The sequence below is a fragment of the Dipodomys ordii genome, unplaced genomic scaffold, assembly GCF_000151885.1.
Source record: "Dipodomys ordii isolate 6190 unplaced genomic scaffold, Dord_2.0 Scaffold95, whole genome shotgun sequence".
Taxonomy (NCBI): domain Eukaryota; kingdom Metazoa; phylum Chordata; class Mammalia; order Rodentia; family Heteromyidae; genus Dipodomys; species Dipodomys ordii.
The window spans coordinates 4,907,299-4,919,843 of NW_012267311.1; the positions used below are offsets into that span (position 1 = coordinate 4,907,299).

The 12,545-nt window shown below is 40.6% G+C and overlaps 1 protein-coding gene across 1 annotated transcript in view; it reads left to right on the forward strand.

Annotated features, from left to right (window-relative positions):
• The first annotated feature begins 1,860 nt into the window (after positions 1–1,860).
• Melk (maternal embryonic leucine zipper kinase) overlaps positions 1,861–12,545 on the forward strand; it is a 112,908-nt gene continuing 102,223 nt past the window's right edge. Inside the window, exons 1-4 of the mRNA XM_013026582.1 lie at positions 1,861–1,991; positions 6,084–6,178; positions 7,706–7,791; positions 11,925–12,041. Coding sequence (XP_012882036.1) covers positions 6,121–6,178; positions 7,706–7,791; positions 11,925–12,041 — 261 coding nt within the window. The 5' untranslated portion in view covers positions 1,861–1,991; positions 6,084–6,120. The remainder of the gene's footprint in view (positions 1,992–6,083; positions 6,179–7,705; positions 7,792–11,924; positions 12,042–12,545) is intronic.

The following is a 12,545-nucleotide window of genomic DNA, read 5'->3' on the forward strand; positions in this document are numbered from 1 at the left end:
CACATAAGCAGTAAAAGCTGGAAGTGGTGCTATGGCTCAAGTGATAGGGTGCTGGCCTGGAGCTGAAGAGCTGAGGAACAGCACCCAGGCCCAGAGTTCAGGCCCCACAACTGACAAAAAACAAAAAAATTAATTTTGATGGTGCTAGTGATTAAACTTGGGTATACCTATGTAAACCCTCTAACACTGAGAATATACAGTCCCAGCCCATCTAGGCCCTCTTTAAGTATTCGCTTATTTTCCTTCCTTTTTCTCTTGTATATACATTCCACAGAATTCTTTTTCTTCCTTCCTTCCTTCCTTCCTTTCTTTCTTTCTTTCTTTCTTTCTTTCTTTCTTTCTTTCTTTCTTTCTTTCTTTCTTTTTTCTGTCTGCCTTCCTTCCTTCCTTTCTCTCTCTTTCTCTCATCTCGTTGGCAGTACTAGGGTTTGAACTCAAGGTTCTGCATTTAATAGGCAGGCACTGTACTGCTTGAGCCACATCTCCAGCCCTTTTGGTTTTAATTACAGTTATTTTTTGTGATAGAGTCTGTTTCGCCAGCCAGAAGGTACCTTGATCCTATTTATGTTTTTTCTCACCTTGACTAAGGGGCCAAACACACACCACCACAGCCACAGCCAGCTGTGGAATGTTATCTTTTTTTTTTTTTGGTCAGTTGTGGGGCTTAACCTTAGGGCCTGGGTGCTGTCTCTCAGTTCTTTTGCTCAAGGCTAACGCTCTTACCATTTAGAGCCACAGCTCCACTTCCGGTTTTCTGGAGGTTAATTGGAGATAACTCTCATGGCATTTCCTGCCCCAGCTGGCTTTGAAACACCATCCTTTTAGCTCAGCCTCCAGAGTAGCTAGGATTACAGATGTGAACTACCAATGCCTGGCTGGCTGGAATGTTACTTTAATGTAATTGTTTTGCTTGAAAATATTTTATCCAGCACTTTATCATAAGCACTGCAATAAAAATATATGTAAATTAAATTTTTTCTTTGCTGTAATTAAAATTGTTTTCTTCTGGGCTGGGAAGGTGGCACAGTGGCAGAGTGCATGCCTTGCATGCATGAGGCCCTGGGTTCAATTCCTCAGTACCACATAAGCAGAAAAAGCCGGAGGTGGCACTGTGGCTCAAGTGGTAGAGCGCTAGCCTTGAGCTGATGCTGAGAGGCAGTGTTCCGGACCAGAGTTCAGGCCCCACGACCGACCAAAAAAATAAAGCAAAACAAAAAACTTATTTTCTTCTAGTTTGAGCTATCATTACGAAAACAGAAGTTGTTCAATATTACATAAATGACAGAATAGTAAGTACATCAGGAAACTTCTCTTGTGATGCAGGGTCAAGTGTTAGAGGGCCCTGAGTTATTTAATGGACAATTCCTTCAGCCCTTCAGGGGTATTATTCTTTGTGGCAACAGATTTTTAGTAAGATTCCGATTTCTGAAAGATTCTGCAAGCAACTTTCGGTAAACTCTCCAGTACTGTAGGGTGGGAAAGCCCCCATTGGACAAGGGAGGAGAAAAATTAAGAACTTTGCCTACTAGAGATTTCTCAGAAAGATCACTTTTAGGAAAGGAAACCTAAGAAAGCAGAATATCTGTAAACTTTGTAAGTCCATCCATTTTGGAAAATCTTTACTGTACCCAGGAGAAGGTCTATGACACTAGCAAGAGAGTGACATTTAATGACCTCAAGGCAACCCAAGAGGGCCACGCAGCCTTCCCACCGATTGCCAAAGATCGACCTACTGTGCGCGCGACCCACCACGGAGAGCCCCGCCCACAGCCCCGCCCCTCTCCGGGATTCGCCTGTGTATGCCCCGCCCCTTCCTGTTTGGGAGGTTTGATTCCTTTGGCGGGCGGAAGCGGCCGAAGCCCGGCGATCGGGAAGACTCCCCAGCCTCTTTTCGCACTTCCTCTTAGCGTGGGACTGTTGGCGGATTCTTCTGTCTTTCTGTCCGGCCCTCCTGCCCTTCCCCTGACATCGCCTCTGCCCTCGCCCCTCAGGTCAGTTTTTCTGCCTGCTCTCCTCCGCCGTCAGTGAGGGCCGGGGTCTGGGCCGGGCGGGGCGCGAGCAGCAGCCGCCTCGTCCCGGGGCTCCGGGCTGCGCTGAGATGGAGGTCCCCGAGCCCCGCCTCGCCAGCCCTGTGCCCTGGGTGGGTTTAGCTAGTCTTTCACACCCAGGTTTTCTTCTCTCTGGGGATAAACAGTACCTGCCCAGAGGTACTGATGAGGTATACGGGCAGAGCATTTGCCACGCTGGAGGGCTGCCATCCGGGTGATTCCCGTACCTGTTGGTGACCCTCTCTGTATCCGGAGGAGAAAAGGTCCTGAGGGTATTTACCTTAGAAAAAAAGAGAAAAGTTCTCAGTCCTTCTTCAGGCCAGATCCTGCCTCTTCCTTCACTTCAAAGTAAGTAGCGTAAGAGGCTCGTATTAAACGGGTGCACAGAAGGCTAGACCAGTAAAAGGAGCAGCAAGGTTGCACCTACCTAGACGCCTGCATGGCACAGGAAAACTCCTCTGAGAAGTTATCCCAAGACAGGAGCCAGGCCCCTTGCACCCAGGATGAGCAGTAATTTTATCTTTGGGTTTTCCTATAGTTCGGTAAGAAGGCAGGGGGATTAAGATACCCGAAATGGTTAGAGCCCTCTATGACTAACTTTTCTAAAAAAAAATATGTTTCTATTTTCCTCTGAGGTGTGGGAGAAATCCGAAAAGCCCTATGGCACCTTCATGGGTATCAGTGGATTTTTCCTTGCATTCAGCTATTATAGACCAACTAGATAAGCAAATCAAGTCCTTTATGCCTTTAGGAGTGAATGAATGCCTCTTTGTTGGTGCCCCTAGAAACCTGTGCAAAAGGGCAGGGCAAGATGCCATTTAACTCTTATAAAGCCACATTAGGAGTCATTGATTTTTCTGTTTCTGTGTGTGTGTGTGTGTATATATGTATGTATAGCTGTACTGAGATTAAACTCAGGGCCTACCACTTGAGCTACTCTTACCATTGATACACTCTCCTCTGCCCCCAGCCATTATGTATTGTTATTTGAAATTATGCTTAGCTCACATTTGTAATCCTAGCTACTCAGGAGGCTGAGATCTGGGAGATTGAGGTTTGAAGCCATCGTGGGTAGAATAGCCTTCAAGATTCCATCTCCAAAAAAACCAGTTGGTGTGGCTAAGTGGTAGAGTGCCAGTTATCAAGCTGAATGAATGTGAGACCCTGAGTTGGAACCCTGGTGCCAGCAAAGCTAAAAAATCTTTTGTAGACCTTGAAATTCTGATAATTTTATTCATATTTTTCTCCACCTGATTTAAGAAGATGACCTAACTACATTATTGCAGGACCTACCTTATTACACTGTTTTCCTTTATGAGCTCACCACACTTCTGAGGTTATACTCTAGGTTTTCAAAATTCATGACCATCATTAAGGTTTGGTAATATGCTGGTTATTCACCTCTGGAATAAGAGAGAGAACGTGAAGGCAGTGAATATTTTGCCCTACCCCTCATTGATCACATAGGTTTTTTTTTTTGTTGCTGTTGTTTGGTTTTTTGTTAAGCGTATATTACCCGTACAAAGGAGTTTTTTTCATCGTGGCATTTCCATACATGCGTATGTACTTGATAATTCACTCCCTATATATTAGTCTACTTAATCTCCATGTCTTTTGAGAACATTTGTTTTAGCTTTTGTTCATTTTGTATTTTTGGAACTTCAAAAGTTGTATAAGGAGTTACAGTTTCAACATGTCCATTTAAGTGTCAGTGCTACTCAGTAAGTCACTTCTTCCATTATTCCCCTCCATCCCATCTGTTACTTCTCCCTAGACTCATTTCACATTTCCCACTTCCTTTATCACCTAGGTACTTTGAATAGTCTCTATCTTTTTCTTTTTTTGGTCCAAGACTGGGACTCAAACTTAGTACCTGATACTTTTGATCATTGGCTAGTGCTCTATCCACTGAACTATGCCTCCAATCCCTGAATATTCTTGTTATATTTGTGCTGTTCTCTTTTTCATTCACACTAGACCCTCCCATTTAATTTTAGTTTCCTGGTATTCATGTTGTTAGATTGTTAATTGTTTGAAAGATTTACTCTATAGAGTTTCACTACTACATATTCTATACCTCAGTCAACTAAATTGTGTACATAAGCATGTGTATACTTACATGGGAAGTTATATATTGTATCTAAGATCCACATGAGAAAAAACATGCCTTTTGTCTTTCTTTCTTTTTTTTTTTGTGGGGGGGGGGTCCAGTCGTGGGGCCTGAACTCTGGGCCTGGGCGCTGTCCCTCAGCTCTTCAGCTCAAGGCTAGTGCTCTATCACTTGAGATTCCTCACCACTTCCGGCTTTTTTCTTTTTGCTTATGTGGTGCTGAGGAATCGAACCCAGGGCCTCATGCATGCAAGGCAAGCATTCTACCACTGAGCCACCTTCCCAACCCTGGAATATTCTTCCTGTGTGAGTAAGAACTGTTGAGGCCTACAGACCAAAGATAACGAAGAATACATTTGTCATAAAGCATACTAGATGTGGCTAGGGATGTAGCTCAGTGGTAAAACCACAAGCTCAGCTGGGGCATTGCTGCATTAGGGTATCTTAGAAAGCAGGGGAGGAAGAATGAGATGGAGCTGAAGATGCTATTAATGAGAAAGCATTCAAATAAAGGATCATTATCATTTTAACAGACTTGTATACATTGTTTACATGGTCAAGTCCATTTCTAACTGACAGTATTTTCTGTTGGAAAAATTGTTCAAAGTTTTGAGAGGAATTTTTTTTTTTTGATTGGTTGTGGGGCTTGAATTCAGGGCCTGGGTGCTGTTTCAGCTTTTCTGTCAAGTCTAGTACTCTACCACTTTGAGCCACAGTGCTACTTCTGGTTTTCTGGTGGTAATTGGAGATAGGAGTTTCATGGACTTTCCTGCTGGGATTGGCTTTGAACTGCAATCCTTAAATCTCAGCCTCCTGAGTAACTAAGAGTACAGGAGGGAGCCATAGGCACCTGGGCTCTGGCAAATCTGATTTTCCTTATGCCACTTCTTGCCCTTTGAGTTATACCTTCACATTTTCAGTGAGTTAGCTAACCACAGTTGTTTTTCTTCCTAATGTTTATCACAAACTAGTTTGTTGTCTGTTTGCCTTTTGTCTTCTCCACTAAATGTGCAGTTTTTGAGTATGGAACTACATTTCTCCATTATACTGGTAGTGCCAAGTAAAGGTTTGGCTTATCTTGGGGCTGGGAAGGTGGCTCAGTGGTAGAGAGCTTGCCTTGCATGCATGAGGCCCTGGGTTCAATTCCTCAGCACCACATGAGCAAAAAGAAAAAAGCCAGAAGTGGCACTGTGGCTCAAGTAGTAGAGTGCTAGCCTTGAGCTGAAGAACTGAGGGACAGAACCCAGGCACAGAGTTCAGGCCCCACGACCAGACCGCCCCCTCCCAAAAAAAGAATTTCTTAATTTTAATGTATAAATTTTTTTTAATGATTAAAATCTTCCTATGTTGCCTAGGCAACTCCTGGGCTTACTTGGTCCTTCTGCCTCAGTTTCTCTAGCCACTGTGCCTATTTGTTTTTAATGATTTGCATTGTATTTAAAAGTTCCACTCTATTCTTTCTCATATTCTTTCAAAAGTTTTGAGAGCTGGGTGCCGGTGGCTCACTGCTATAGTCCTAGCTACTTCTGAGACTGCGATCTGAGGATCGTGGTTCAAAGCCAGCCTGGGCAGAAAAGTCTGTGAGACTCTTATCTCCAATAAACCACCAAAAAACTGGAAGTGGCGCTGTGGCTCAAGTGGTAGCGTGCTTGCCTTAAGCTGAAGAGCACAAGGACAGCGCCCAAGCCCAGAGTTTAAGCCCCACGACTAACCAAAAAAAAAAAGTTTTGAAAGTTTATTTTTTTATGTTTAAAACTTTATCTGGGATTAATTTTTATGTGTGATATGTGAGATAAGAACTCTTTTACTATGACTAATCTGTATCATTTTTATCATTTATATGACTAACATTTATATTTGTTACAAGTGGAGGAGATAATCTGGATAATATTCCTTGTTGATGATATACTATTTCTGCTTTACAGGTTCTTTCTATCATTTTGCATAACTTCCAAGTGGACTATGAAAGATTATGATGAACTTCTCAAATACTATGAATTATATGAAACTATTGGAACAGGTAATTGCTATTTTTTTTCTTGGAGATAGAGGACCAATCAACTCTTTGGGAGTATAGTCTATTTGGGCTCTCATGAGCTCTTTGATTAACATATGCTGTTCAAAATTTTTTCTCCTTGAGTAGGAAAAAGTAGAACAGAAATAGAGGAAAATAGTAGAAGTTTGTAGGTTATTACAAGGTCTTTGGCTTTTATCCTAAATTAATCTCATTTGTAAATTCTTTTTTTATTTTTTCCAGTCCTGGGGCTTGAAATCAGGACCTGCATGTTATCCCTGAGCCTCTTTGTGTTCAAGGCTAGTGTTCTACCACTTGAGCCATAGTACTACTTCTGGCTTTTTCTCAGTAGTTTATTGGAGATAAGAATCTCATGGACTTTCCTGCCCAGTCTGGCTTTGAACTGTGAACTCAGATGTCAGCCTTCTGAGTAGCTACGATTAGGTGTGAGCCACCGTCACCTGGCTTCATTGGTAATTTCTGAGCCAGAGTATCTGACTTTTGTTTTCTTTCATAGGGTTACTCTGGCTGCTTAGTGGTGAAAAGATTGGGTGGAAGAGGGTAAGTGTAGAGGAAGGGGAGACATGTCAGCAAGCTATTACAGTAATTTAGGTGGCTTAGATAAGAAATGGTTGTGAAGGTGCTGTGGTAGTTATTTATGGAAGTATACATAACATACAGTAAAAGCATGCAAAATAGACAGATCTCAACATAGACCATATAGAAATGCTCAGATAAGACAAGCTATTTCTAGTCAGTACCTGCTTCCTTTCCCCCATTGTAACTAACCATTGGTTTGTTTTACCCATGGGTAAGCCCATGGACTGGTTGATGGATTGAATATGGGGTACTAGATAAAAGACAAAGTTAAGGTTGGTTCCAGGGTTTGGGGCTGGGCATCCAGGGAAATAGAGTGGCTCCTTACAGAAATAAGTAAATTTTCAGGAGTGACAACCAGGAGCTTCTTTTTTGGTAATGTTAAATTGGTAATGTTAAATTTATACATATATATGTGTGTGTGTATATATATATATATATACACACACATATATATATACGTATATATATGCACACATATATATGTATATATATATACATATACATATATATATAAAATCAATCAGTATATATTATTCAGTTTTGACCCAATTTTGAAATGTAATTCTTTATCTTTACAGTTTAAGAATTTGTCTTTTGTCTAAGCAATTTAAATGCTATGGCCTGTCATTGTTATTTATAAAGCAAGTTTATTTGCAAGGTTAATAATCATAGATCATACTTCTAAAGAGTAAATATGGCTTTTCTACTTAATTACAAAATTAGAGGAATTCTGTTGTGATAGGAAAAATAATCATCACCTAGACATTGAATTAAAAGAGGCTAGAGTCATGGTTAACACTTTGGGAGTAACAGAAGAAAAGTATGCAGACTTCTAGGAAAATGTGGTTCCATAGAGCCCTTTTAGAAAATATGAGAAGGTATATGTGCTTGAGTCATTACTTACCTCTTCTTCATACATTTTTCTTTACTTAGGTGGCTTTGCAAAGGTCAAACTGGCCTGCCACATCCTCACTGGAGAAATGGTGGCTATAAAAATCATGGATAAAAATGCACTAGGGGTAAGTTTGAAATTTTATTAGGTGTTTTTTTTTTTTTTTGTGCCCAGTGCTGGGGCTTGAACTCAAAGCCTCATATTTAGCTTTTTTTATTCAAGGCTAGTATGCCACCACTTGAGTCACGCTTCAACTTCTAGCTTTCTGCTAGTTAGTTGGAGATCAGAGTCTCTTAGATTTGTCTGACTGGGCTGTCTTCAAACCATGATCTTCAGGTTTCAGCGTCCTGCGTAGCTAAAATGATAGGGCATGAGACATCAATGCCTGTCTGAGTTTTTCCTTTTTTTTTTTTTTTTTTAAGACAGAGTTTCTCTGTGTAGCCCAGATTGGCCTGAAACTATTGATCCTCTTGCTTTATTTTCCTTACTGCTGGGATTATAGGTGTGTACTGTCATGCCTGACAGGTGTGAGCCACCAGCACCCGGCTATGCCTGACTTTTTTCTTTTCTTTTCTTTTTTTTGGGGGGGGGGTCTGGTCGTGGGGCCTGAACTCTGGGCCTGGGCGCTGTCCTTCAGCTCTTCAGCTCAAGGCTAGTGCTTTACCACTTGAGCCACAGTGCCACTTCCGGCTTTTTCTTTTTGCTTATGTGGTGCTGAGGAATCGAACCCAGGGCCTCATGCATGCAAGGCATGCGCTCTACCACTGAGCCACCTTCCCAGCCCCATGACTTTTTTCAATATTTGATATTGTTTCACTGTGACATTTTCATGTATGTACATTATGAACCTTGATCATATTCACAACCAATCAAATTGTTTAATATACTTATGGTTAATTTTGTGATTAACCCTCCAATGTTTTAGTTACTGTTCTTTTCTAAGAGCAATATTTTTGTAGCTTAAAAAATATAAATATTGGGGCTGGGAAAGAGTATCTCTGTTTCTAAAGTGTTCTAGGGAAATGGTTCTTTTGTCCTTCATATTTCAATTCAGGAAATGACACATACTGACACTGGGTTAACATCCATTTTTCAGTGATTGTCTTGTAGACATATAGGTTAAGTGTTTTTGGGAATTTTAACATATCTTGTCTTTACCTTTTCATAATGCTAAATCTATTTTGTATTATGGATAGGTAGAGAACTCTTATGTCTCAGCATTTTATTCAGAGTGGCTTTAAAAGTTGCCTAATGAGGGGCTGGGAAGGTGGCTCAGTGATAGAGTGCTTGTCTCGCATGCATGAGGCCTATAAACATAAAAACAGAAAAAGCCCAGAGTGGCGCTGTGGCTCAAGTGGTAGGGCACTAGCCTTGAGCTGAAGAGCTGAAGGACAGTGCCCAGGCCCAGAGTTCAGACTGCATGACCGACAAAAAAATAAAAAAGTAAATATTGAGCTGGGTGCCAGTGGGTCATGCCTGTAATCTTAGCTACTCAGAAGGCTGAGATCTGAGGACTGTGGTTCAAAGCTAGCCTGGACAGAAAAGTCCATGAGACTTTTTTTTAATCTCCAATTAACCACCAGAAAACTTGAGTGCTGTGGCTCAAAGTGGTAGAGTGCTTGCTTGCCTTAAGCTGAAGAGCTCAGGGACAGTGCCCAGGCCCAGAGTTTAATACCTAAGAAATCCTTTTCCTGATCAACTTCTTTTTCTCTATGAAAATCCTTCCAGGATTGAGCTACTCATTTCCTAAAAGACTATTCAATTTGTGCTTTTGACTATAATGTACATAAACTATTATTACACTGTGGTAAAATCTGGTTTACTTTTCTAGTGTTTGAAGTTACTCTGAGTCATCTTTTCCTAACTCTACTATCCTTCCTGTGGTTTATTTATTTTCCTTTCTTTAAAAAGAAAAATATTAGCATAGATTATGCAAAAGCCTTTGGTGTGATATTTACAACATGCATGTACTTTGATCACATTTACCCCATCTATATTATTATTATTATTTTTATTTGTGCTGGTACTGGGGCTTGAATTCAGGGCTGTCCATTAGCTTGTTGCTCAGATGGATGCTCTACCACTTTAGCCTCAGCTTCAGTTGATGGTTAATTGGAGTTAAGAGTCTCATGGACTTTCCTGCCTGGGCTAGCTTTGAACCATGATCTAAAGATTTCAGCCACTTGAGTATGATTACAGGCATGAGCCATCAGTACCCAGTCTGTATTACTCTTTCTTGCATCCTTCTCTCTCCTCTTTTTTTTTCTTTATTTTTTGTCGGTTGTGGGGCTTGAACTCTGGGCTTGGGCACTGTCCCGGTGCTCTTCAGCTCAAGGCCAGCGCTCTACCACAGCGCTCGAGAGCCACAGCGCCACTTCCGGTTTTTTGGCAGAAACTTCCGGTTTTTTGGCGGCTTATTGGAGATAAGAGTCTCATGGACTTTCCTGCTGGGGCTGGCTTTGAACCGGATCCTCAGATCTCAGCCTCCTGAGTAGCTAGGATTACAGGTGTGAGCCACCTGCGCCCAGCCTTTCTCCTTCCTCTTGCTTCCTTTTTAATAGTGTTTAGTGAATTTTATTATTCTAGTTACAGACATGCATGCACATATGATATATTTCTGTAATATTAATTCCCTGTTACCCTTCATGTGTTTGTTTCTAGACTTTTTCTGGTCTTCTGCTGAATGTTTACTAGCAGTATCTTAGTATGAGTATGTATCTGTGGCTGTTTTTTGTTTTGTTTGCTTTGGTTTTTTTTTGAAGATAAACTTTAAAAATTATTTTCTTTGACTAAGTATCTTAAATGTTAAAAAGGAAACTAATTTTCCTTCTGGATTGAGTTAGTTTTAGTAGTACATATTGTTAAACCAACATAAACATTTTACAGATGTTTTTAATTATCAAACATTAAAAACATTGTAAAGCTGGTAGCTCACACCTAAAATCCTAGCAGTTCTTTTTTTTTTTTTTTGTCGGTCATGGGGCTTGAACTCTGGGCCTGGGCACTGTCCTTCAGCTCAAGGCGAGTGCTCTACCACTTGAGCTACAGCACCACTTCCGGTTTTCTGGTGGTTTATTGGAGATAGGAGTCTCACAGTCTTTCCTGGCTGGGCTGGCTTTGAACCGTGATCCTCAGATCTCAGCCTCCTGAGTAGCTAGGATTACAGGCGTGAGCCACCAGCACCAGGCTAATCCTAGCAGTTCTTGAGCCTGAGAGGCAGAGGATCAAGGTTTGAATCCAGCCCCAGCAGAAAAGTCCTCGAGATCCCATCCCCCAAAATAATCAACAAAATGTTTGCTAGAGGTTTGGCTCAAATGCTAGACTGCCAGTTGATCAAGCATGAGTTCAACCTCCAGTATCGACAAAACAAAACACATTATAAAATATCTTACTGGTAGTGTTTAACACTAATTATTACCTTGTTTTCATTTTTAATTATGTAAGTGCTGATTGACACACTTAAATCAAAGGAAACATAAGGATTTCTTTTATTTAAATGCCCTTCACTTTTTATTTTGATCTTTTCAAAATATATGCTAAAATTCAGTTACCTAATTTGTGAAACTTATAAATCATTTTTAATTTAACAAATACCTCTTTATTTTTTTATTATTGCTAAATAACAGTTATTGTTCTAGTAAAAGATTATGAATTAAAAACCAGTTGCCCGTGGTGCATACCCATAATCCTAGCTACTCAGAAGGCTGAGATCTGAGGATCATGGTTCAAAGCCAGCCTGGGCAGAAAAGTCCAAGAGATTCTTATTCTAATTAACCACCAAAAACACAGAAGTGGAGGTGTGGCTCAAGTGGTAGAAAGCTCCATCTTTGAGGGAAAAAGCTAAGGTACAGCACTCAGGCCCTGAGTTCCAGTCCAAAACTAGCTGGCACATACATACACACACAAAAGAGAAGTGAATTTTGATGTATTTTTGTATGTTTTAAATTATTTAAGGTTGTTGATACTTTTTGCTATTTACTCTTTTTTTTTTTTTTGCCAGTCCTGGGGCTTGAACTCAGGGTCTGGGCACAGTCCCTGGGCTTCTTTTACTTAACCACTCGCACTCTACCACTTGAGCCAGCACCACTTCTGGCTTTTTCTGTTTATGTGGTACTTAGGAATTGAACCCGGGGCTTCATGCATGCTAGGTAAGCACTCAACCACTGAGCCACATTCTTAGCCCACTGTTTACTCTTAAAGTTATTGATTAGAACATTCCCAATAAATTTATTGCTCACTTGAAATGCTTTTATGTCACAGAGTGATTTGCCGAGGATCAAAACAGAGATTGATGCCTTAAAGAATCTTAGACATCAGCATATATGTCAACTCTACCATGTGTTGGAGACAGACAATAAAATATTCATGGTTCTTGAGGTTAGTAGTATGTTCCAGAGGACTAAAAGTTGTTTGGTCATTTTATCAATAGTCAAGTGAAAATGAAATTTCATCTGGAAAATTGGCATAACTTAAGTAGTTGACCTGTTTTGAATTCTGTAATGATTTAGGTCATAAAAGTAGACATATATAATATATTGGAGACTGATTATAAGAAAATCTTTCTAATATCCTTCTAATATAGTGGTATAGTTTAGTGGATAGAATTTGTTAAAATTTGTTTCTAAGGGAAATTCTATCTTAGTTTTATATCCTTTTATAGTGTCCTATGGCTAACAAATAACTAGTTTAGACAACAAAAATTTGTTGCCTCAGAGTTTTTTTTTGTTGTTGTTGTTGTTTTTTTTGGGTCCCGTTGTGGGGCCTGAATTCTGGGCCTGAATACTGTCCCTCAGCTCTTCAGCTCAAGGCTAGCGCTCTACCACTTGAGCCACAGCGCCACTTCCGGCTTTTTTCTTTTTGCTTATGTGGTGCTGAGGAATC